The sequence below is a fragment of the Ptiloglossa arizonensis genome, chromosome 3, assembly GCF_051014685.1.
Source record: "Ptiloglossa arizonensis isolate GNS036 chromosome 3, iyPtiAriz1_principal, whole genome shotgun sequence".
In the NCBI taxonomy this organism is placed as follows: domain Eukaryota; kingdom Metazoa; phylum Arthropoda; class Insecta; order Hymenoptera; family Colletidae; genus Ptiloglossa; species Ptiloglossa arizonensis.
In genome coordinates, this window is record NC_135050.1 from 6,759,037 (window position 1) to 6,784,922 (window position 25,886).

At 36.6% G+C, this 25,886-nt stretch overlaps 1 protein-coding gene across 1 annotated transcript in view; it reads right to left on the reverse strand.

Annotated features, from left to right (window-relative positions):
- Positions 1-8,964: 8,964 nt before the first annotated feature.
- The window catches only part of LOC143144764 (uncharacterized), a 109,032-nt gene continuing 92,110 nt past the window's right edge, over positions 8,965-25,886 (reverse strand). The window contains exons 12-27 of the mRNA XM_076307519.1: positions 23,701-24,047; positions 20,935-21,184; positions 19,957-20,150; positions 18,906-19,112; positions 18,712-18,817; positions 17,059-17,603; positions 15,937-16,135; positions 15,259-15,458; positions 14,367-14,466; positions 14,102-14,287; positions 13,404-13,696; positions 12,748-12,835; positions 12,501-12,671; positions 11,924-12,109; positions 10,516-10,808; positions 8,965-9,806 (exon numbers count right to left, since the gene is read on the reverse strand). Of these exons, the coding sequence (XP_076163634.1) occupies positions 9,333-9,806; positions 10,516-10,808; positions 11,924-12,109; positions 12,501-12,671; positions 12,748-12,835; positions 13,404-13,696; positions 14,102-14,287; positions 14,367-14,466; positions 15,259-15,458; positions 15,937-16,135; positions 17,059-17,603; positions 18,712-18,817; positions 18,906-19,112; positions 19,957-20,150; positions 20,935-21,184; positions 23,701-24,047 (3,839 nt within the window). The 3' untranslated portion in view covers positions 8,965-9,332. The remainder of the gene's footprint in view (positions 9,807-10,515; positions 10,809-11,923; positions 12,110-12,500; positions 12,672-12,747; positions 12,836-13,403; positions 13,697-14,101; positions 14,288-14,366; positions 14,467-15,258; positions 15,459-15,936; positions 16,136-17,058; positions 17,604-18,711; positions 18,818-18,905; positions 19,113-19,956; positions 20,151-20,934; positions 21,185-23,700; positions 24,048-25,886) is intronic.

Consider the following 25,886-nt stretch of genomic DNA (forward strand, 5'->3'; position numbering starts at 1 on the left):
TGCAATTACTATATTATTATAATATTAAGGATTACTATTATTATTAATATTATTATTTTATTATTATTATTATTATTATTATAATAATTATTATTATATCGATATTGATATTATTGAACACTTGGAATATGCATATTTCTATTCAATAGTAAGAGTACCTTTATATACATACATATATGTATATATATATACACATATATATTGTATAAATGTATATGTATATATATGTATAGGGATTTATATAGCGCGTTATATATAATTGATTCGCCCGGTTATTTATATATAACCGGTATATAAATTACGTATATTTATATATGTATACGTGTGAGGAAAAAAAAAATGGAGATCAATCTTCTATTTTGCATAGCTCGGTAATTCTCCTTTGGGTCTTAGAGATGCACATTAAATAAAAAAAAAAAAAGATTACTTCTAAATGACATCCGTTGTTACATTGATCGAATCGTGGGCAAAAAAAAAGTAAAACGAAGAAAGAAAGGAAACAAGAAACAAAGTCTAATCACGTTTATATGTATATACACACGCCGCGCGATATAAAAGAATGGTGTGTATATATGTATATTTACATGCATATGAAAGAAATCTCACGCAAGTGTCTTATTTTTTCAGGATGTTTACCGATTATTAAACGAGAAAAAATAAAATAATAATAAAAGCGAAAAGGACGGAGGAAGTTGGAAGAAATTGCCACGAGGTGAGACGCGCGATACGTTGCTCCGTCTTGACGAGTTCCGATCGGGTCCATGCCGACGGAAGTTATTTCCCGTCGCGACGGAAGTCCGCGCCAGAACGCGTTTAAGCATTTCCTTTTTTACGCGGAGAGCGTCCCCTAGCGTTTAGCTGGTTCATCGAAATGATTTTACGCGTTTCTCTTTACCCGAATTGCTCGTCGTCGACGACGATAATTTTACTATCCTCCCACTCCGGTGTTCTCTCTTAGTTTTCTTTTTTTGTTTTTTTTTTTTTTTTTTTTTCCAATTTTTCCTGTTTTTTCTTTCTTCTATTTATCGTGCTTTTTACGTAGGCGTTTAGACGCCTCAGAGCCTGTGGGGAGAGATCGTTGTCGGCCGAGTCGCAAGGATCGCTCGTCGTTTAATTTTTTTTGTTCGTTTTTTAAGTTATAATTTTACAAACATCGCGAGTTTATTAACGGGGATGTTAACGTTCTTAAGGAGACATTTAGATCGTAAGAATTAAAGTTTGACGCGATTCAAAACGTACGCGAACGAAAGTAGTAGACGAACGATGGTGGATGACAAAAGAGTATAAAATATAAACGAAACAAAAAACCAAAAAAAAAAAAAAAGAAATAAGCAAATATATATTGTACAATTGAAAGAAACGAGGACGATATTTTCTCGCGAGAAACACGATGCGATTTATTACTCTGTGATGAACACTGGCCTGGTAAATCTCTGTCGCACTTTCTTCCAATTCGAGCAGTTACAAAGTTGCGTAAAAAGAACCTGTAAAACACATTCGTGAGGTACTCTGAATATGTACACGTGCATACATAGAGACACGTATACTCGTTTGTTGTCGCGCGTCGCCGTTCACACACGGATACACGTGTACGTGCACACGCGCGTGCGCGCGCGCGCGCGTACGTACGTACATGTGTATGTATGCCTGCGCGTGTGTACATGTGTGCGCTTACGCCTGGGTGAGCGAGCGAACGAAATGTATGAATGGTTTCACGGTGTGTGCGTGCGACTCCGCGTGTTTTTCTCTTTGGCGTGCGTGCGCTCGTAGGCACGCTTGTACGCGTGTGTGCGTAGTGAATTACGTCATATAGATAGATCATATGTGCTTTCTAATGATGAATAATTTTATAAATATAAATATAATATCGATCTCATGTGTACGTTTATTTCATCTAGTCCACCAACGAACGATATTCTTCGTTTCACCCCACCGTTATCCGATTTACGATCTGCGTCTTATGTATCGTCTACCTTTAAAACACTCGACCAAAGAACACCTAGTCGCGCTATTGCAAACGTATCGTCTCGCCAGCGAAAAACCACTACCTTTCTAAACTCGTGCGATGCGATCTACGTTCTGTTGAACGAATAATCACCTAGCACGATTTACTATTACACTTGCTCTCGAGTTTCGTAAAGTATTACGTTACGTTATTAAAAAGATTCGATTCATCCGAATGCTGTATCATTAGTTTTCCCTGTATTGATTTGTAACAATTTCCACATCCTGGCGTAACGTTACATACAGCAGCGTGTTTTATATAAAAGTAAATGTAAGCGTTTGTTATGCGGAACATAGTGAAACAAATATTTTGCTTAACAAGAGTGTAGTTTGCTAATGAACTAAAATCGTGGTGCGCCGTTTACCGATTACCAACGGAGCAACACACGTGTCTAGCGAACAATTGATGACGCAATAATTTTATGCGCACCTCTTCTCGCGCACACGTACGCTTAACAAGAGACAATTTCACCGTTGGCGGCGCTGGTGCGGTTGTACAGTGTGGTCAAGTTTCTTTTTGCTAAGTGTGCAATGTTGTAACTACATACAACAGTGTTGGTCAAGCCAGAATCTTGTGGTACTTTTGGAGCTATTCCACTCGTGCCCATTGGTGTACAACACCAACACATACATCGTACCTACCGTCTGTGAGCTTTTTCACGATAAATGTTAAAGCCGTAGGCAAGTAGACTATACTGTCAAAGACACTTTCCCCGCCAGCGAAGACCGTCCTATTTTACCTCTGCTTTTGCGGTGTCGTGGCGGGTGTTATATTTTGTGACATGGTGCCGTCGATGTCAAAAAGTCTAGCATATTGAACAAAGAGAACTGCCTGCTGCTTTGGTTGGTCTTTCCCTAATCTTTTAGGTACGACGTAGAATTCTGTTTTATTGCATATATTGCCATGCATTTTGATTTCTATACTGGTACTGTGTACAGTATTGTCCCGTTATAGGTCGTCCACTTGGGAAACGGACACAACTTATTACGAAACAGTCCTCTATTTTGCAGTTCTTCCGTTCTTTGCGGCGGTGAGTGCAACAGACTGCGTGTGAGCGAGACGACACATGGCGGCAAACCGTAAAGGTTCACTCGAGTCTTCAGCGACTGTACAGGGATACAGGAAAATAAATATCGTTTTTTTTTTTTTTTTAAGAAAAGCTTATTTAAATTTGAACAAAATTTAATAAATTGCACTTGAAAAAAGGGAATAGAAAACGACATTATTTTCCAGTACCTTTAATTGTATTTTGTTTCGGAAAAGAAGACAGTGAGAATGGTTTTCTCCATTTTAAATCTTCGTATCTCTTTCAGAAAAGACGAAGTTAACCGGTCATTTCTATAGAAGTTTTCAACGAATAGTCTGTTAGCGTTAGAAGATTTTTAAAAGTCGTCGAGAGCAATTAGACCCAAGCTACTTTTTACCGGACGATTTATGACAGGCTAGGTACTGCGTGTTGAGGTCCGAATGTTCTTGCACGAATGGAACCCAAATCGCTCGTCAATAATTCACAGCTTGAAGTCGCGTAGCTGCTGGGCCTTGAAGAACGGTTCGTTTTCAAACAGCACAAGAGAAAATTTAGAAATAGCAAACAACTCGTTGCATTGCCCAGTAAATAGAACCTTCTACTACCAGCTACTCCAGAACGTCCAAACGAAGCAATGTTGGATTTGTTTTCATGTCCTTAGATCTCGGCGAATAATGCACACAATGTTTGAATTTTTGTATACATAAAACACCTTAAAGACTCATTTGTCGTTAGTTATTAATATGTAAACATTCTTAGATATTATTTTTAATTATTAACTTTAGCGATCAATATCTTAGTTGTGTTGTGTGCGTATGCGTGTATTATTGTAATTAAATTATTGTTAAATTATCATGGGTCGGAAAAGAACCTCGTTAACTATAGAAAGGAAGATTGAAATTCTCAACAAGTTGAACGCGGGAGAAACTATCCCCAATTTAGCAGTGCAGAATCAGATATGTGTCGAAACGGTTAGACGCATTCAACGCGAGGAAAGTAAATTAAGAAGCTATGCAGCTAAAGGAGTCCGCGAATTAAAATTAAAGAAGAGAAGGAGATGCAATTTTGAGGATTTGGAAACCCGGCTTCAGACGTGGTTTTTAGAACAGCGCACAATGAGAAATCCGCTCACAGATTTAGTGTTGCAAGAGAAAGCATTGGAAATAGGAAATGAAATTGGGACACCGTCTTCTTTCAATGCCAGTAGGGGCTGGTTAACGAAATTTAAAGATCGTCACAATATAAGATTAGTTTACGCACACGGAGACAAAGCGAGTACTGATATGGAAACCGGAGATGAATTTGTAAAAAAATTTTTGAGAATGTTAGAAGAGGAGTCCATAGAACGGGACAATATTTACAACGTGGGCGAAACAGGGCTCATGTGGAAGACTATCCCTGAAACAATTCAGGAGCTCAAAACTATGAAACCAATAAAAGGTACAATGATGAAAGACAAACGTGCAACGGTGGTTCTATGCGCTAATGCAAGCGGCAATCATAAGCTACCGCCGGTATTTGTCCACAAACACAAAAAGCCAAGAGCTTTGGAACCGCTTACGCTTCCTGTCGTCTATAAATCACAAAAACAGGTGTGGATGAACAGCCAAATTTTTACCGATTGGTACAAAAATGATTTTCAGCCATCAGTACGTAAATACCAATTGGAAAACAATATAAGTGGCAAAGTAATTTTATTATTAGATAATTGCCGTGGTCGCACATTGTTGAAATCCGAGGAAGACGATCACTTTAAGATTTATTTCCTGCCTCCCAATACCACAGCTTTCTTGCAGCCAATGGACCAAGGCATAATTACAAGAATGAAACAGGTGTACCGGTATAAAATGCTCGAAAAAGTATCACAATATGCAGGCGGTGTCGAAGAATTTTATAAAGAATTTAACGTAAAAGATTGCGTAACAATTTTGAACGAAGCATGGTCAACCTTGACGAAAAACAATATACGGAATGCATGGAGAAAAATGTTCACCGAGGACGCTTCCGGAGAAGTAGAAGAGAAATTGAATTCGTCTATTTATTCTGATATAAGCCGCGTTATCGAATCAATTACCGGTCAAGCAACCGAATTAGAGGAAGCTGCTCAATTTATGGACGAATGCGAAGGACTCGAGAATTTGTTCAGCGAGGAAGATTCTACTTCTGAAGACTCCACTTCTGAAGACAATATTAAAGAGGATGAAGGAAACGTAAGTGATCCGAAAGAAAGAGAAGAGATCGGTGTTCCTGAAGAAGTAAAGACAGTAATAGATAGGAGAAACAAAGACTTAGATTTGGCATATGAATTGATAAAAAAACATGTCCACAATAAATCTATGCTACCTGTGGTGCAAGCCGTTGTACAGATGGTGAGGGAAGACACTCTGTATTCTCAAAAATAGATAAATTGTAATTAAATCGAAGAGTTCCGTCCTTTTAAATCATCAGGGTCAGAACAAGTATTGTCTTCTTTTCTGAAACAGGATATTAAAGCCGCCAAAGACTCGAACGAACTTTATGGTCTGCCGCCATCTTGTGCCCTCTCGCTCACTCGCAGACTTGCCGCGGTAACTACAAAAGCAGTGGAGGGGATAGAGAGACTACTTATAACGAAACACGAATGATGACTTATAACGAGACAATACTGTAAACAGCACTATCGAATCAATTATTGGTCGAGCAACTGAATCGGATAAAGCTGCTCAATTTATGGACGAATGCGAAGGACTCGAGAATTTGTTCAGTGAGGAAGATTCAACTTTTGAAGACGATATCGAAGAGGATGAAGCAAACATAAGTGATTCGAAAGCAAGAGAAGAGATAAGTGTTCTGGTAGAGACAAGTGGGTCTCAAGTAAGGAAACAAACTATCGAGGCAATATAGAAGTGAACGAAGGACACAGGGTATACGTGGCAGAAACAGGTTTACCCTTCAAAGTCCTTGACCAAATTTACTTAACTAGGACTTTAACTTGCTCGACATCGCGCAGTGATTTTAACAATCTAGGTATGCTGTTTTGGGAAAGGATCTTCAGTTGCTATTGCTTTTTTTTGTCCTCGAAGTGATAGTTTCGTTCTACGTTACTATTAATCTTAAAAGTGTAAGACACATACAATAATCTTGTAAAAGTGTAAGACAAATTTGGTACTTTAATCATAAATGGACTTATGACCGATGTTTCAATATTGGTTCCACCGCATAGTTGAGAAACTGTCCACCATTGACCAAACTATATTTGTAGTAATTTTATTTATTTAGTGCATGTTTTCAAGTATTACGTAATAAATTGATTATGCGAAACGATTGAATATTTTGATACAGTGTGTCAGATATAATATACTGTTGTTTTATAATTTTGCTTCATTTATTTATACAAACCTAAAGCAGAAAATAGTCGTTGGTACTTTGGTAGTTTAGGAATGTGTGTTGCAGACACATAATCCGTGAAAGCAAATGTGTTAAAAACAGTCGAATTGTTACAATAAAGAATAAAGTACAGCTATATTTAAATCGAATTTAAAATTGAAAAGCAAAGCTATCTTTAAATCGAATTTATAAATTTGTAATTCTCGTATGAAGCAAAACCAAAGAAAACTCATCCTCAAAACAATTATGTTTCTTCTTTCTGTTAATATTTCCCTTCTTCGCTTTAGGTTCAACAATGTAAGGATATGTAGGGATTAGATAATCATAAAACATATTATGTTTTTCCTGGACATTAAACAAAAATCAAAGTGACTTTAATTTTTTATAAAAAAAAAAATAATTTTTGGAATTTTTTACATTGTGCTTTGTAGCCAACTAGAAACTGATTAATTTTTGTTCAAAACCTTTTTTATCATATAATCGGAAGTGTTTGGAAAATCGTGGCGACAGTTACAGTTTTGCCCCATCTTGTATATATATGATTAAATAATATAAAACGTACCTTTTGTGTTTAGAATATGGTAAAATATTGATTATTCATAACATTAGGGAGATAAAATATTTCGGCCAAACGGATTTTTGAATAATAAAATTAGATAAATAATTTTTGCACTCGTAGTTGAAAACTCACTCGCTTGGTGAAATAATAAATGTTTAAGTATTGCGATATGGGAGATAAAGGATTTTTTGTACTGTAGCAGTTATAGTTTATAGATGAACACAAAATTCAATTCCAGCGTTCAAGTTAATTTTATTTTAATGTTTATTAATCTGCTTTTTAATTACAATATAAAAAAGAAGGCAGAAGATATTTAAAATTTGATAGTACAACGATACGTAAACTCTGTAGGTTTCCGAATCAAAGGGAAGGTTAGGATATTCAAAAATGAAAATTACAAATTTGCTTACAATACTGTATATATGTAATTCTAATCATGTTTAAATTGAACTTTATAAATAAAAATTACAATGTTCCTGTCTTTTGTTTAATAATAATGGGTCGTTTTGTATATAGTTTGTTTTAAAATAATATTTTTAACAATTAATATACTTCGTAATATTTGGAATAATTAATTAATATACTTTATTATCTAGAATGTTGATACACAATACATAAATATAAAATTCCAAGAAACTTACCATAGTTAACGTAATAGTTTTATATCTATTATTCACTATGAATATTTATTGCAACTTTCTGTAATATGCATCAAGTATGAAAGTAATATGGGATGGTCGTTACTGAAGTTAGGTGGCAAAACAGTTTCTGCGTGTGACAAGTATTACCCTAATTACATGTTATTATTTTATTCGAGAATACTAGTTACTGGCAGTATTTTTTATTGCGAAAAACGTTTGTATATGTATAATAAAAAAGTCTATTCTTTGAACAGAATTCAAACAAGAATTGTGCGCTAAAGAAACGAAAAATACAATTTTTCTCCGATTTCGGTTTATCAGAGAAAAATGACTCGACGGCCTCTTTTATGTACACGTTTTCAAACGTGCAGACAAACATTCGTGGCTGTAGAAAAAATGCAAATTCTTTTCCTTTCCAAGCACGGTGGAAGATCTTATAAAGTAAATGGAAGCTTTTATGCAAATGTGCGTTCGATCTACAGTACACGTGTCGGGCCGTCTGTCGTCCGAACTCGTACTCTTTGTTAAACCTTTGTGCGGTCAAAGATCGTGATTATTACAGGCGCTATACTTGTGCTGAATACACACTGGAAAATACACCTGGCACGATAACGATTTTTTAGTCATAAAGGCAAACGAACGGTTTCTTAATATGACATAGTTAGTATAAAACAACTATCTACTGACACGGAGTTGCGAAATTTCACGTCTCGTTTCAAGAGTTTAATTTAGGTTAACGCGACATGGCTCGAATATTTCTTGGTACAAGAGTTCAAATTCTTATTTAACATGTTCACAGTCCTCGCGTAGAACACCATTCGAGTGTGTAGAAAATGTTATCAATTTTAGCGATTTCAAGACGATGAATATTTTACTTCTTTTCTTAACCATACTCATCGGTATCCCTGTGATGTACACCCACAGTTTGCACCTTTAGAAAAGCTTTCGGTTTACTCATACGAGCGATATTCGTTGAATCCCTTCGCCTATCTGCGAAACAGGTGAACATGTTAAAAGTAGAATTAAGAACAGGTAGAAACAGCAGCTTTGTGTTTTTTTTTTCTACTCGATATTGAGAATCATTTGATTTTTCATTTTCATGGTCTAAGTTCTTCCTTCACATTTTATATAGTGCATGTAATTCTAACGTAATATTTATCAATCGTTCTCGAGTTACGTTAGCCTAACTAAGATACTCTCTGGAGAGAACATCTTTTCAAATGAATCGAGACTCTTCGAACAGAAAGCCTTCGACGTCACGTGAGGAAAACAGTTCGAAAACGTGTTCACGGAAGACGCTCGAGGAGAAGAAGAAACCCGCGACACCCCCTCGTTATGCCATTTTCAGAAATCTCTTAACCACATCTTCTTGGTAGCTTCTATAAAAGATCTTTTATTCGATGCAAATACATAGACAGTTACAATAGCGGTATACCGTACATAGAAGTGATCGTTAATTTAAATTCATCCGCGAAGGTCGTTACGCGATAGGCGTGCGTTGATTGGCAGTTTCGTCGGGGACCTTGGTCCCCCGTGCATTTTTTTGGCATATCGTTTATCCCTGAATCGTGCACGCGTCTTTCCTTGCGTCACTCAGGAGCAGGACGCGACACGATTTATCTAAAGCGACTGGATCGAAATATCATCTTGTTATTTATGTACACAGAGTCGCTGCTCCTCTACCACCCCGCATCTTGCAGATCGTTGGTAAATCGTGAAGCGTGTCACGATTCTTTAAGCAGTTGCGGGGACCATCTTGGCTCGTTCCTGTTTGTGAACTCGTCCGTGTCTGCGTAAGTGGTTCGGTACGCGTCTGCGGGGCGGTTGTTCTCTGAGAGGGCCTTGTCTCTGGCGCAGATATTCCGGGTAGTGGGGCTGAGGAGCGTACTGGATGTTGCTCGCTGTATACTTTTGACCGTTCAGAATGAACGGTGACAGCGCGGGAGGGCTTTCAACGATGCGACGACGAAGGCACACCGTGCAACGACTGACGCGCGAGGTGTGGTCCGTCTTTAGTGTCTGTTGCGTCGGTCTACGGAACATCTCGTTCTCTTTGATGGTAGCCAGCCAATAGGACGTAGCGGTGGAGAAGTAGTTGCAGGTACCGAGGCCTCGGCACTCGATGAATGGCCGCGCGCGGAATTCTTCGAGACAAGAACCTGGGGACATCAGCGATTGCCCTCCGCCTCCTGCGCCCGCGTCTCTGTGCTGTAAGTTCGTTACGCGGTTCAATTTCACGGATACGGCGGATCGAAGGAAATTATCCTTCGAAACAACCAGGGTTGGTGGATAGGTGAACAATGGAAAAAGAGAACGCGTCACGTATACTCGTTTTGAAAGGAGACGGTAACGAATTTCTCCTCATCTCGGGCTAAACACTTGGGAACGTAAGGGATACGAATGAATGCAACAGTGAGAGCGTCAAGTGCTTGGTATGTCGTGTTTCGAAGCGATCTTACAACCTGAACAGTTTTCTATTTCTTATTATATCTTCGTGAAAGTATTATCGACCAATCGGCGAGATTCACGCGATGAATTTCGAATAATCTGTCAACCGTGTGTATTTACGAACAGGGTAAGACTGTGTTTGGGTTAGTTTTTTATCTGGACAACCTCGTGAATTCATTGTATAATACTCTCGTGAGGATATAACGAAGAATGTACGAATTGAGAGTTTATATTAGCAGTTGTCACATCTGGTTAGTTGGCTTTTACATCTACACCGGCAGGCTGCTCGTGTCGATGGCTGTTCAAGCCGAAAAACGTGAACAATGGTGGGGATGATATACGGTAAATTTGATCCAGTGACGTATACGAAATTTTAACAAAGAATTGCTGTATACGTGGTACGATACGAGTGGTTCTTAATTTCAAGGACGCTGATACATAAAAAAAAGTAGGATTCGATTTAACTCACCATGAGGAAACTGTATCCAATCCAAAGTTCCTCCCAACCACCTGGACACTCCGGTATAGCCATAGTCTGGCTGTGCAATGCGATCGTTCGAGTTGTTGCTTCGCAAACGGAACACCTGGAGATGTATCTGCCGACTTCCGATGCAGGTATGGGCGCCATTGACATTGGCATAGGTTCGGTTGTGCTCAGCCAATAACTGTAGTCGTTGCGATTCGCATAATCGCACACATTGTTGATGTTACAGAACATGAAGGGCATGGTCGAGAACCTGCTGACGCAGCTACCAGGGGTACCTGAGGGAGAACGTCATTTTAAAATAGATGGACATCGTCAGATTATATTGAACGACTTGACTATATCATATGGTTGATATTTTCTTATATGATTTTTAATTAGAGGAGAAGACTAACGTCGTCAGATTATATTGAAGGATTTGACTATACGATATGGTTGATATTTTCTTATATGATTTTTACTTAAAGGAGAAGACTAACGTCGTCAGAGTATATTGAAGGACTGGACTATACGATATGGTTGATATTTTCTTATATGATTTTTACTTAAAGGAGAAGAGTAACGTCGTCAGATTATATTGAAGGACTTGACTATACGATATGGTTGATATTTTCTTATATGATTTTTAATTAAAGGAGAAGACATTGTGTTACCGGTACCCGAAATTTCGGACATAAATTCAACGTATGAAAATAATTAAAAAGGTACAGATTACAGTCGTTTCGTGAGTTGATAATTTTCATTGTACGACGGTAACGAGACACATATTTTGTACACAATGTTGCTGACTATTTATAAATATGTGCCTATTGTGAAAGTAAGGTTAGGTGTGCTAAATTTGTTTTATTTAGTTTATATTCGTACATCTGTAATTCAACACGTATGCGATGAAGACGTTAAAGGAATACTGAACTACATAGTCGTCATCTTTCATATTATTATCAAGTGAAGTAGCAAACGGACATGATATCAAAGATTATACAAAATAAGATTAAATATGACAAACATTTGTACGGGTTACTTTTATTAAGTTTCTATGCTACTGTTAAAATGACGTCTACATTATACGATACGCTAAATAAATAAAACATTTTCGATATACAAAAACAAATGTTATAGCAACAAGACTAGAAATTTGTTAACTTAACTAAACTCAAACATTTCTTTCTACTAACATAGGGCATATTTTCCTTGTATCATTTGAAGTCTACTATATATCTCGGGCACAACAATTTTTGTTTATTTTTAAGGAAAGGGAGAGCCTTGTAAAAGATTTGGAATCCAATTGTGAAAAGATCACGAGAGCTTAAGTGAGCTATAGTAAGTTTCAGTGCACCGAAGTAGTTACCAAACGGTATTTTAGATATTAAAAAGGGTTTTCCCTCTTTCTCACCAAGATCTTGTCCATGAGGATGTCCGTTGCCCATTATGTGTAGTAGAGAGAAACCATCCCAAAGTTTGACCGTACTTTTCGGACACGTAGGTATCATTTCGGTTTGCGAGTGTCTAGCAAAATAAAAGCCTCTGTTTCGTGGACCTGGGGCCGGTGGTGCTGGGACTCCCGGTATTCCAGTAAATCCTGTAAATCCATGATTTCCAGTTTTATATTTGTAATTGTTGCAAAGAATGCTGCACGAATCTTACATTTAAATAGAGAGTGGTTGAAATATAATTTTATAGAGATTCCGTGTTGTTTCGAAATAATACGTATGAACAGAATTGATGTTACAAAGGTCTAAATAAAAACTAAAAACTGAACGAAGGATTTCCCTGCTGCACAGAGAAATGTGTTCGATTCTTTTTGTTATTTTGATTTAAGGTACTCACGATATCTCCTGAATCATTTTTTCCAATCTTATTGGAAAATTATATTGAAATTGGATGAATTATATATATTCAAAGGGACAATGTTATTGAAGTACGAAATGGTAACAAAAGCACCTTTCGTTAATCAATAATGAATTCCTTACCTGGAGGTCCTTGTCGTCCAACGTTACCAGGAGCACCAGGATAACCGGCAGGACCATCTGGGCCGTCTGGCCCTTGGGACCCTGGATAACCAATCATTCCTCGTTCACCTGGTTGTCCAGGTAATCCGTCCTCTCCTGGTTCGCCAATCATTCCCGGCTGTCCAGGGGAACCTACATCAACACTCGTTTTACGTGATTTTTAGACGAAATTACTATGTTTTAAAATTACTCATATTTGTGATTATACCTGGAAATCCTTCCAATCCCATATCACCTGGTAATCCTTTCCTTGGGAAAGGTGAAAATAGATTTATGCCTTGATCTCCTTTCATTCCCTGTTAAGCGAATAGAATTTTAGAAAAATTTTTAACAAATTTCTACCACCGATACAATGGGTATTTAATTTACTGCTAAAGTAGAGGAATATTCACAGTCGTGCAACGTAGCCTCGTTTAATATTACTTTTGAAGCAATCTTTTGTACGCTGTATGGATTATTTTCACACAAAACTTTTTCGCGAAATTTCATCTGAAATTTCTGCTACATTTAATATCAAATTTTCTGCATTCATTTTTTTTACTTGAAAATATACACTCTAATGAACGACGTGTAGCGCATTCGAAAGAAAGGTGATTCTAGAATAGAGTAAATTTTGTATGAATTGAAAATTATAAATAACTATTTGAAATAACATTTCCGTCCTTTCGTTCCAGTAAAGTTATTTGGAATTAACTGAAATATCGATGTGTTTGATAATAACAGGTATTTTAAATAAGCTTTGAATCAACAGTGTTATTGTTAACATTACGTTATTTGAGCAGCAAAATATTTGAAGTGATGGAATATTCATTATCAAATGTTCAAATGATTCTTCAAAATACACAAACTGTTAAGGCGACTGACCTGTGGACCCAAAGGCCCTGCAAATCCGGGTTCACCATTATAACCTTCGTCACCATGTTTTCCTTTTAGTCCAGGTAATCCTCTGCTTCCGGGAAAACCTGAATCACCTCTTTCACCTTTTCGTCCTGGTCTGCCTTCGAGACCAGGAAGTCCCTGATCTCCTCGTTGTCCTTTTATACTTATTCCTCGTATTCCTTCATCTCCCGGATAACCTTTTGGTCCCGGTGGTCCTGGCATACCTGGTAATCCTTCCAATCCTTCCGCTCCAGGATAGCCTGCGAAGCCTTTCGGGCCTGGATAACAAAATGTATAAATGTTGATTAAAAAAGGGTGATAATTTTTCTGAAGGTAAAAGTATAATACATTCAAAATATCCAACACCTTGTGATTTGTATTTTACGGCGATCATTTTTATTTTACGTCAAATACACACACACACGCGCGCGTGGATATTTATGGATATAAAGTTCTTGTTTAAACATCGAGTGAGCTGAATCAGGTTTGAAGTCAAGGTTCGGATCTTAGTTAAATTTAACATGATTTTGGTTTCTTAAGTAGACTTGCATTGAACAAGTCAACTTGATTCTTATTTTTATTTATCGATTGAAGTTCACTTTTACTTTTATTTATGTAATTGATATTCCCTTATTCTTATGCACTCAAAATTTATTACGAGATTAGTGACAGAGGACACTGACCCTGGTCTCCAGGAAGTCCTTTTGGCCCCTGGATGGTAAAACCAATTTCTCCTTGGATTCCTTTTGGACCGTTGGGTCCATATTCTCCAGGAGCACCCTTTTGCCCTGGAGTTCCCGGAGGACCTGGTAGTCCATCCAATCCATTTTCTCCTTCTTCACCCCGTTCGACGTATTCATAACTTAATCCTAGAATATTGTATCGACATTTAATACTAATATTAATTCACAACTATACTAAGCGATGTATACTTTTTTTTATTATTACCTGCAATACCTGGAGATCCTTGATCACCAGGCAAACCTCGAATTCCTAATATACCTGGGATACCAACCCGTCCTTGGAATCCCATGTAACCTCTCTCACCCTAGAATTGTTTGATACGGTTTTATCGCAGAAAAACACGATTAAAGAATTTGGTTATTGTATGTAGGTTTCGAATTGAACAAATATAAATATCATTCTGAGTACCAGTTGAATGTAAGTGTAATACTAAGCCTAGGTATTTAACGAGATAAAAATAGTACCTACTGCTACGTCTATACTTACATTGTTTTAAATTTCATGAACAAATACTAACGAAAAATGTTTATGCATTATAAAAAATGTTTAAAGTGAAATAAACTTTGTTAATACATTAATTATAATTTTAATATTTATTCGCGTTAAGATAGTTTCATGCTGTAACTATTTTCAAAGACACGAGTGTGTTTTACTTAAATCTGGGCATATGTAGATCTTCTTGTTAGTTATTACGACACAATTGATTATCAATAACTATTCGCAAAATGCTATTTAATAATTATTCACGAATAAACATAATTGGGTGAAAATTTGACGTTTTACGTGCTACGCGATAACTGGTGTACTATGTTCTAAAATATGAAAAATATTTTTAGTTGTAAAGTTAAATATTTCCTATTAAATATGCAGCTACGAATAACAAATATTTCCACACGTTAAAAGTAATAAAAAAAAAAAAATTTTGGTGTCTATTTCTCTTACAAGTCAAGGTCTTTAAGAAATCAGTGCAATAAATTTATTCTTATAAACACGTGTCTTTACACGATCAGTTTTTTTGAACTTATTTCAGGTTTAGCGTTTCTCTGAGATTGTATCATAGTAAGATGGCGCGACGGATCTTTAATAATTTGTATACCTTTCGACCAGGTAATCCTGCAAATCCTTGTTCACCCTGTTCTCCTTTCTGACCATCCGCGCCATCACGGCCAGGAATTCCAAAATCACCCTTTTCTGCTACAGCGAATGATGGCAAACCTGGTTCACCTATTTGACCTTTTGGTCCTGGTGCACCCATCATACCAGGATATCCTACAGGTCCGCGATCACCAGGCATTCCTGACCAAAGTTCACAATCGGTATATATAATATTTATTTTAACATTCACATACTAATAAATATAAATCTTTTCACTACCAAGATTGTAGTTTCTAGATTCTATAATACAGAGGTCTATATCGTTTTAGATCTACCGAAATTCATGTGCGACTACATAAGTTTTCACAGCACTTGAAAACTTATCACCTCGCTACATTGTGTCCGACTTTGCTTATGATTTTCATTCAATAAGTTACATGTTCAAATATTATAAGGATTAATGTCCGTATCTGGAAGCGTAAATAATTATTCAAACGTCTAGCTAGATGGTACGATTTTTATAGATATAAATATTCTATCTTCTTTTTAGTTACACTCTTTAGGATTAGAAAAGCTTTCAGATTAACTCTCCAGGCAATATTTGTTCTGTATTCAAAGGACTCCCGAGTCAACGTGTTAATATTTAAATAGTAATATGATTTGTGTTCGAAAGGCTTACCTGGCATACCCATTTGACCAGGGTCACCATCCAGTCCTGGTTTACCTTTCGGACCAATCGAACCAAGCGGTCCCATTAAGCCTGTTTCACCTTTAACACCGTATAAACCTTTGCCGCCAGGTAATCCTGGTCTTCCTTGAAAGCCCCAATCACCCCTTGGCCCTTTCAGTCCATCGGGTCCCATATCACCGATTTCTCCCTATGTGGAAAAGAGTTGTAATTATATATATATATATTAAGAACGACTTCACTGATTTTTACGATGTTGAAATATGTTGTCAAAGTCGACATTCCAAACTTTTTTCTGTACATGTAACCGCCGATTGGCTTTAGTTTCTAAGATATTCGCGAAAAAAATATATTCGATACGTGATGTATATTTTACTGTTTGCAACACAAATATTGTTACATTTCACGATGCGAAACTCGTCAAGAATATTATGTCGATTAATTGGTTGAATTTCTGTTTCGAAGATAATACAATTTTGATAGTCGAATAATTTCTTCTTTAATATTATGGCTGAAATATTTCCAATTTTAAACAGTGTTGAAATAGTACAATACTCTTAATACGAATTGTAATTGTCGTATTATTTATCATCTAAATTCTCACGATGTACGCGGATTGTGTACACGAGCAAGAAATACAGATCGGAGTGAATTTGGCCTAGATTTTTTTAAGCGAACCGCTCTTCAGGGTTCTAACCACTTGTTTATGTTTCGAATTTCAGATAGGAGTTTCTCTGCAAAAAATCTAATCTGAACCGACTCCGAACTATCTTGAGCGTATCCGAGAATCTCGAAGTACTATTAGAAGTGGTATTAGAAATATTTTTGTAAGTATCTCGGAAACTAAGGTTGAACGGTAGGTACACATACAGGAAAAAGTTGGTCAGAATGTTTTATGACCATGACAGTATATTTTAAGGTCATAAAAATGACCAAAGAGTTTCAATCTCTGAAACCAATTTTGATAACGCTATCTCGCTACTCAATGTGTTTATCGCAAAAAGGATCGATAGCAACATAAACATAACATTGTTAATTAGTGAGATATCTCCACTAACGATTTCACGAATAGTACAATGTTTTTAAGATTCACTAACATCCTTAGAAACGTACCTTTGTTCCGGTTATTCCATGAAATCCATCGGAGCCTGGTTCCCCCTTCTGTCCTGGAGTGCCATCTATACCATCGATACTTAAACCGGGTTCACCAGGTAAACCAGGTCGACCATCGATGCCAGGGAATCCAGGAGATCCAATTTCTCCCATAAAACCATGATCACCGATGTCACCTTGGGGTCCGCTAAAGGCGTTTTCACCCGGAAGTCCGTCAATTCCAATTGGACCAAGTTCTCCAGGGATACCTTTGCGTCCAAATGGACCTACAATTCCGGGTGGACCAAATGGTCCATGGTCTCCTAGTTCTCCTTGAGCTCCCATCAACCCCGGAATTCCATCGGGACCAGGCCTGCCGGGTAAACCAGGCTCACCGACGTCACCAACATCACCGTCCTCTCCTGGACGACCCGGTGGACCTGGCAAACCATCTCTTCCTAAGAAACCCGTCGGGCCAATGTCACCATCGTCACCTCGGAAACCAACCAAGCCAACTTCTCCCTTTAAGCCCTTCATTCCGTCGAATCCAGGTGGTCCGTCAGGCCCTGAGTGAATCGTTTTTATGAAATTTTACACAAATGTTCATCGATCCAATTTAAGAGTTATGCTGCTAAGAGTATTTCGTTGCTGCTTTTTTGTTACTTTAAGGGAGAGATTCTATATATCGGATCCATTTTGTACACTTGAAGTATGTACAGCGTAGATATTGAAAAATGTTTTAAATGAACGTTGTACTCTTTCTAAAGATTTGTAAGTTAATAGGAAAGAAAGTTCGGAAAGAAATTTATCTACAGTTTTCGAAATGCACGATGACAACGAGAGCGAACTATAAACTTGTGTACTTGCTCGCGTTGTCTGCTGTAACGTTTGTTACATAGGGTGTACATTTGTTGTCTACTGTAACATAGACTGTACTCGCAGAGTACTATACATTTGTAAGTAACACGTGACTATCCAACCAACTGATCCACGTATACGAGTGATTTTATATTATCAGACGTTCTTAGTGTTTAATCTTACGCATATGTTAAATTTGATTGTCGTGCGAATTCACTTCATTTATGAGTGTGACCATGTACTTTCTTCTGAGAGTGAACCATATGTTTATGTTTCAGATAAATCAATTCTTTTCGTCGTGCATTTATAAGCTGAACGACGAGAAGAAACCCCTGATAGGAAAGGTGTTCAAAAAATGAAAACTTTGCAAAATATTTCAAGTGTCTTCATTAGGGATATGTTTGATCGAAAAACCATTTCTTCGTGTTTCTCGTTTCAAATATCTAGGAAAGCATTCGGTATTCGTAGATGTCTCTTTAATATTTTTCTGCATACAAGGACGAAGAAAATATCTATCCGAAATGAAATATATATGACTCCGTTAAAAAGAAACGCAATTGCACTTTCTAGGTGCATGGTTGCATTTATGATAGATATGAAGTTATACGTATAAGATGAGAATCTTGTTATACTATACAATTGTCTTTTGTTCAAATTGAATAGATTTGTCTGTTCTGCATATTGTTTCCTACTGTATTACTCTCACTATCACATTCTTCATTTACAATTGCTAACGTAGCATCATTTCATACGATACCACCATTATTCTTCGAAACGCTCAGCTGAGTGGTATTGATTGCAATCAAGTTGTCGTACCTCGAACACCAGGATCTCCAGTTCTTCCAGATATTCCAGGTTGACCAGGTGTTCCAGGGAAACCTCGAGGACCTTGTACACTATCACCTCGTTGACCTTTGGATCCCTGTTGTATCGATTTTAGACGTTAATTCTCGCATGAAATGCTTCACAAATTATTGGCCTTCTAAGATTTAGCAATCGTGCAATTTTACCTGAAGACCAGAGAAACCTGTTAAACCAGGAGCTCCTTTGCTACCTCGGTAACCTCTTGATCCATCAATTCCAGGTCTACCGCGCAAGCCCATTTCACCAGCTGGACCAATTTCTCCCTTATCGCCAGGAGGACCTTGTTCCCCGTAATCACCGTATATATGATTCATACCTGGGTCACCGCGATCACCTTTGTTACCTACACGACCCTATAGAGCAAGAACAATTAGTTGATGTACTTTGTGTCTTTATTTGGGATATTTCGCTGGAAACAAGACAACCTGACATCTCCGTTACTTGAAACGACAGGAAGAAACGTTGTTAAAAGAAGTTGTTTCACTTTGAGAGAAACTCAATATTTATTTTGTTTGGTGATGGCGTACGGGAAATTTGAAGGGCGATTTTGTATTTTTGAGCGAAACGACCAATTTTTTACAACAAAATTCGATAAGCTAACGAATATAAAAGTATCGAAGTATTTCAGTCTGAAAAATAATAACTTCTGAGATATATTCAGTTATTGAAATACTATAATTATAATTCTTGTACCGTTACGTCGTACGTACATTCGTTGCATCGAATGTTAAGAAACAGCAGGGCAGAGCGATATAAAATACGTTATGCGAACACGGGATGAATTTTCTAGTACGAAGTGGCTAACCTGTTAGTGGTAAATTTCATAGAAATCGTTTAAGAATGTATTTTTACTTTGGATTGGTTTGTTACAGGGATTGTTTCGAATTGTTTTGGTCGACTAAAATAATAGAATTAAAATACCAATCTCCCAGTGGAAAGCGTACGTAATGATCAAATATTATATTCTGCGAATGAATAACATATAATTAATTTTTCTTCTTCGTAATATTATTATTGGGCTTGGTAAATCGAGACGCACGTTCAGAATCGCGTAAAAAGTACTACACAACGTAAACGTACTGTCGTATGTTTAAATATACAATTTGAATAATATATTTACTTCTCTATTCAGTTACTCTTTGTTAGATTTTTTTTTTATACACTTTCTGGTAAATTGTCCTTTTTTAATACACTTACTGGAAAACCAACAGGTCCTTGGTTTCCTGGTGTACCTGCTATACCACGAGGACCTTGATCTCCCGGCATTCCTGGATATCCCTTTAATCCTATAGGACCTTGAGGCGATATACCGGGAGGACCAGGAAGTCCTGGTGGTCCGGGATATCCTTCGTCACCCGATCGTCCTACCGCACCTTTAGCACCATCGTCCCCTGCAAGGATTCATGTTCAAAATTCACTGTCACGAAACAGTCATAGACGATCGCTCGTAACAATCGAGGCAACAAATACAAATTGCGTCTAAAATTTATCAATCGTAGAAAGAAATTTTATTTCTTATTGTTCTTAAAATTGATTTTTGTTAAAAGTCTCTGAAACTGGTTTTAAGGAAACTTTCTCCTTCGTATGTTCATTATCAAATTGTTAACATCGAAAGTCAAATAGCTAAGAACAAAGACATTAATTTCTCTTTCGTTGTTCGGTATTGAAGTGAACATTTTTTATAATCAAGTGAACTCATTTTTGTTTAATATACGAAATGAAATATATACTAACTGTCATTATATTATCGACATAACGAAGTGCACACTATACAAAATACAACAGAAAACGTATAAATGTATATTGGAATTTTTCCGATGAAAGATAATGTTTAACGTTAAAAATTGTTTTAAATTAATTCGGATCGTCTGCTACGCAAATATGAAAATACATTAATTTATGAAATTTAGTTGAATTTAATAATGGACAAAAATTAGATTGTTAAAAAGTCGACGCAATTTCAAATACAATCGATCTTAATTCTTTCGTAGAAAGTTTCTATCACTTGAACCGGTTTCGTTAAAACTGCTCTTTAAAACAATGATTGATTCAATTTTAAGAATTGCACACAAACATTTCTTTGATACATTCGTCACATCTTATATTGCAGAAGTTCCGTTTGATATCTTTGGTTTTTTCTTTGAACAAGTAATAGTCGTTTCGTGAACTTCTCACCTGGAGCACCCTGTTCTCCTTTGACTCCTTTTTCTCCTTGCAGATTTATTTCGTACGCCGAGGACAACCCGACATCTCCTTTTGTCCCTGGTTCACCAGGTAAACCCTTCATTCCGGTAATACCCGGATATCCTGTATCTCCGCGCAAATATTCAATCGGTATCGTTACGTCGTCACCTTTTTCACCAGGAATACCATCCAAACCTGGATAGCCATCGGTACCCGGAAATCCAGGAAGACCGTGATCACCCTAAAAACAAAATAACAGCCTCTGCAATTGGAAATTTCTGCAACGATTACTCTCCTCGCTGGCAAAATTTAGTTTTGGGTTTGCAAAAACATTTTCCAAAGAATCTGTATCGTGTATGCTGTCGTGCGTGAAGTTCACGATACGATTTCTTGTTAACTTTCAGTAACAATAAAAAATTCTTAATTAAACGATTGAAATGTTCAATGTAATTCAAGAATATTTTTGCAAATATTCGAAATAAATTATTGATTGTAAACGAAGGAATGATTTCAATAATGATAACGTGTCTCTTAAGACGAGAATTAATTTTAACAATTTCAAAGTTCTAATCGCTCCTTAATATAAGGTCCTTAATATAAGGTCCTTACAATATTACCTGAGCGATTAAAAGAATGCTCGAAAAATATTTCAGATCAAAGTTGAAATGTTTCGAGATTTACTACTAAAAGTTTCTCTATGTCACTTACAGCTTCGACAAAATTTACGCGGATCGATTAAACTGGAACGCTCTGAATAACTAATTCGGATTAAAGATTCACGTTTACGAATTCCGATTCGTAAATTACGGCAGGAACATTAATGTTCGTTGAAAGTATAAATAGAGCAAAAGTTTTCGAAGCTTTAACAATTTTCATCAATATCTTGCAAACTCTGATCACTAGAATGAACTAACAAATTTCATTACCCCTCCACCCTCCTCCCCTCTACTAATGACATTAATATGTAATATGTATAGGTTACAATACTAAAACTCAATTTTGTCAATCGTCGTAAATATTTAAATCTGTTTAAATACATAATAATTGACTTCTTCTAGAGAGTACTTTTTTATTTGCGAAATATCTGAAGTTCACTAAGATAAAGTGCAATTGAACCTTGATAAATGGAACTTTGTTGGTTGCATTGTAATATAAATGGAATTTATCAACAAACGAAGTTGGAAATCGAAAAGAAAATTGATAGTAGACACAGGTAGCGGGGATATACAATATTACCTGAGAAGTTATCGCAGATTCAGAACCTGTAGGTATCGGGAACGAGAGTAACAAACAATGAGATCGAATGAGCTATAATTAACACAATGCAAGCAGTTCCAAAAAGTGATGGAAATGGCTTTGTGACAACTTCTTAGGTAATACGGTATTGTGTGCGATAATTCTTCTTCAATTGTCGATGCACTATTTTGCCTATCGTGTCTGTAAATAAAATTTGTAAACCTTCGTAAAATCGTTTGCCCTTCGAATTTGAAATTGAACCTAAATGAAGAAGCACATACAGGAAAGTCAGATAATTTCGTGAGTCTAAGAGTATTTTTCTATCTGTACACGTGGACACAAGGTTCACGTATTCAATCATCATTTAAGTTACTGTAATTGTCTGTTTTCTTGGCACACTTACCCAAATAAATTATTTAATCAGGGTGTGTATAATTTCGCGATAAAACGTTCACAAGTTTCAGTAAATATTTGAATAGAAAAAGTGTCAAACTATTCTATCTGAATTTCTATTCTATACATACATACAATGTATGTATATATTATTTATATTAAAACCCTAACGTTTCTGTGTAAAACGAAGACAAAGTTTTATTCAACCTTGAACTAACAAGATCACAGCTTCGCTAAAATTAATCAACCGATCAAGCAAGTGGGGATATTGTGCGTTGCACAAGTTTAGTTATAACAAAACTATGTTGTAATAAACCGACACTGCTGATCACGACTAATTGATACAAAATTGTTCTTGATATATGTCAGTATTAATCAGTTTTCGTCTTTTTAAAGCATCGGTTTACATTTCAATGAGAACAAAATCGATTCTGAATATAGTAACCCCTCGATAAAAAGTCATATATAAAACATATGAAATTATCGTCACCACTGTTTACGTTTTTCAACTCGAGTTGGCCGACATGGATTTAAACAGCGACTGGACAAATTAAATGTTTCTCTGATGCAAACTAAAAACTTTTTTATTCCTCGTTCAATCATCGTAAAGGCATTGCCAACGAATTGGTGAGATTCTCACGATGAAAATGTGACCAAATACAATCGTATTCTATCTTGAAATTATAGTACGCGGTTGAAAATCTTACTGAATTGATTCGTATAATGTACATATGAAAATAGTCCAAGTGTAGCCTAGTTTGGTCTTATTTTCATCGAGACAGCCTCACCAATCTCTTGAATACACTCTCGTGAAGATGACAATGAGAAATAATAAAAAAAAGTTAGTTTGCATCAGTATTGTCGCATCGATACACACGTGGTAACGCTTTGAAGATTGGTAATTCGAGTTGTCCTCGTTGTTGCACTCGCTCTCAGTGTATCTCGTTTACTCTAATTGTCGGATGCTTTACACATGGTTGAGTCTGAGCATAAAATAGAGAAGGTCGATTCCAGGAACAAATTTGCTAGCATATTTTCTTAGAATGCTCTACGCGGACTCGACAGTGTACGTTTTATCGAGGGATTACTATATTACGACACTGTCGCTTCTTGGTAATACGTTCTGACCTTTTCTCCTTTAGGTCCCGGTGGTCCCGTATCACCGTTAGGGCCAGATTCACCTTTGGGTCCTCTTGGTCCTTCCAGACCAGGGAAACCCTTGTCACCAATGTCCCCGAGTATTCCTTTCAATTGGCTTCGTGGAAGTATTATTCTCCCTTTTTCTCCTTTAGGTCCTTGAACTCCAGCGATTCCTGGTCTTCCGTTATCACCTTGCAAGCCTCTTGGCCCGATAACACCCGGTATCCCTTGAAACCCCTTTATGCCACGAGGTCCGGCTAATCCAGGGTATCCGGGCCCTCCAGGATATCCCTCCAGTCCATCGTCCCCACTTTCACCCTTATCGCCAGGCAGCCCTACCCACGTAACATTTATTGAATTAACTTGTGTATCATTTTGCTCAGTTGATTGAAAATGTCTGAACAGGATCACGAATAAAAAGACTGTTCAATGATCGTAAGAAGGTAGTCGAGCCTTAGAGTTTCAACCCTTTGAACTCGAGAGGAGTCCCTCGATTCAGTGTACTTCTTTCAATTCGGGAAAATTTTGTGACTTGAAATTCAAATTGAAAATTAGGTATTACACTCTTTTAAGATGTAAACGTATGTATGTCGAGTATTGAAATAAAAATATTCCATTCCACATTAATTTTGCGATTTAAAAGATTTCATCGAGGCGCCAGTTTCAGGTAGCAAAAACGCTTCGAGTGCAAACGGTTAAAAGCTTAACTGTTTTTAATCTTGCATTCCTAGGAAATTAAAATCTGTAAACATTTGATATCGACATAGTCTATTGTTTATCGTGCGGTGAATATTGTATCGAAATTTTATTAGAAAATATTATTAACCACGAAAGTTGCAGTGTTCAAGTACATAAATAATGTTATTCTGTGACGATGAACATGATTTCAGACTCGTGTGAAGGCATATCCTCATATTTATACTTTCAAAGTCTAATTTTATCTCTTCATCGATGAATAAATAAGCTCATATGTGCAATAAGTAAATGTGTAAACAATCTGTTTATGATAATTAGTAATTGAAATTTCTTACACCAGAATGAATACCGTCGGAAAATTTTGTTTATTAAAACCGAGCGTTCAATTTATGTGGTATTATAGATATTTGTAAACGTTTATCAATTTTTACTGTATATTTTTGTGTAAAAGCAATTAAAAACTTCAAGGCAGTCAGAAGATTCTAAGCTTTCAAGAATTTTCAAGGCATTTAATTACATCAGTCCTGCAAAACGTTTTAAGCGTTTTCCTGAATTTTGCTCATTGGTTGAACATGTCTTCGGACTGTTTGAATTACATCGCTATAGTTGATCCATAGTTTAAACGATATTTAACAGTAAATATTGCAAACATCCACTACTGGTGGAATAAGAATTTAATTGGTCAGGTGGTTATCGTTGGTCAAAATTAAGTTGATGCTTCAGGAGGTCGATACAGTCAATCAACTATATATCTACTATATTTAACATTACATAAAAATATCGACTATTTCTTTGTCAGTAAAAGCGATAAGTGATTCTATTTCGAACACTTTTCTCGGAACAATTACTCCTGTTAGATTATTCAAATTTGTATGTCGGATACACAGTGTTCTTTATATGTCTGTTTTCCAAATTCGATAACGTTGTAACTCCATCGCAAATTGAAGTCACGACAGTAACTCTCCAAAGTTCTTACCTCAAAATGCCATCATCATTAGTCGCGCTAGTAAAGTGATACCGTCTGGACAGTAACAAATGGAGCGAAACCATTGGGTAATACAATACATCAGACCAGGGATTTTCAGAGCGATATTCAAAGAACATTAAGATGTATTATAGTACTGTATTTGTGTTCAATTATATTAAGTGAATGTTATATATATACGCATGTAAACATTTTGATGAATTTTCTTCTACAGATTTTAATATTAAGGAACCTTGAGCAATCAATTAAGAATCTATTTCTGATCTCTTCTCGATTGTGCTACACAAAAGGTAACATAATTCTCAATTCAATGCATACAATCTTTCTGAACGAATTTATTTCTGATTGGAAATACGTTCCAAACATATCGAAGCTAATTATTTTAAATAATGTCGCAAGGTAGCAATAAATATAGAAGCAATTGGACACTGTTTCACCACACTTGCAATACTCTATTTACTCCAGTTGTACGTTCTGTGTTTGATTCTAAAGG